This window comes from Antrostomus carolinensis, unplaced genomic scaffold, assembly GCF_000700745.2.
Source record: "Antrostomus carolinensis isolate BGI_N321 unplaced genomic scaffold, ASM70074v2 scaffold808, whole genome shotgun sequence".
Taxonomy (NCBI): Eukaryota; Metazoa; Chordata; class Aves; order Caprimulgiformes; family Caprimulgidae; genus Antrostomus; species Antrostomus carolinensis.
The window spans coordinates 16699-17463 of NW_010333525.1; the positions used below are offsets into that span (position 1 = coordinate 16699).

General features: G+C 37.6%; 1 protein-coding gene across 1 annotated transcript in view; it reads right to left on the minus strand.

Annotated features, from left to right (window-relative positions):
• Positions 1 to 404, minus strand: part of LOC104529536 (interleukin-1 receptor-like 1) — a gene marked incomplete at its 3' end in the record, with an annotated part of 8182 nt that extends 7778 nt beyond the window's left edge. Inside the window, exon 1 of the mRNA XM_010173874.2 lies at positions 335 to 404. Within this exon, the coding sequence (XP_010172176.1) occupies positions 335 to 401 (67 nt within the window). The remainder of the gene's footprint in view (positions 1 to 334) is intronic.
• Between the last annotated feature and the right edge of the window lie 361 nt (positions 405 to 765).

A 765-nucleotide genomic window follows, 5' to 3' on the forward strand; every position in this document is an offset into this window, starting at 1 on the left:
GGTGCAATTTAAGCATGATCTTGGAGACTTTGCCCAGCTGGGGCCTGGAACACCAACTACTCTCAGATCCTTTCAAAAAGACCCTTTTCTTTCTGCTTGCAGAGATGCCAAGGAGCAGAGGTAGAACCTAGACCTAACATCACAGAAATAGACAGTAGTCTTTGCATTTTAATATACATAGAAAACACATAAAGCTAGTTTTTAAGCTGTGATTTGTGGCTTGAGGTAAACTAGCTACTTTCAGCTTCTTAAAAAAAAAATATCAATTTGGAAACAGCCTACACATTTCTACAGAATAAACCTCATCAGAAACTATTTTTAAAAAGTGACTTACATGTTTCAGATGTCATGGAAACCGAGAGGAAGGTAGATAGGAAGATCAAATGTACGTACCCCATCATATTTCTAAACCAAAAAGAAAAACATTGATATCTCAGAACATACTCTGACTGCACGAGTTATGCTATTGCCATGGTACTGATGTACATCTACTAACAGATAACGGTATCATGCAGTGATAATGCAGCATCATGTGAGCTGCTCTGTACAGAGACTGTGTGTGTGTATAGCAGTGGTTTTGCAGCTTTGAGATGGTGTTCTTTGGTCTATAATCAATGTGATAGTTGATGTTCCATTGAAACTACTGTTATGACTTAGTTTAATGAGTGGTGGAATTACTCTGCCATGTTGGGTGTCAGGCAGAAGCTTATTCTTGCTTTATTGCTTTTTTTTAAGGAAGCTAAAAGTTCATTTGCATTCTTTTCG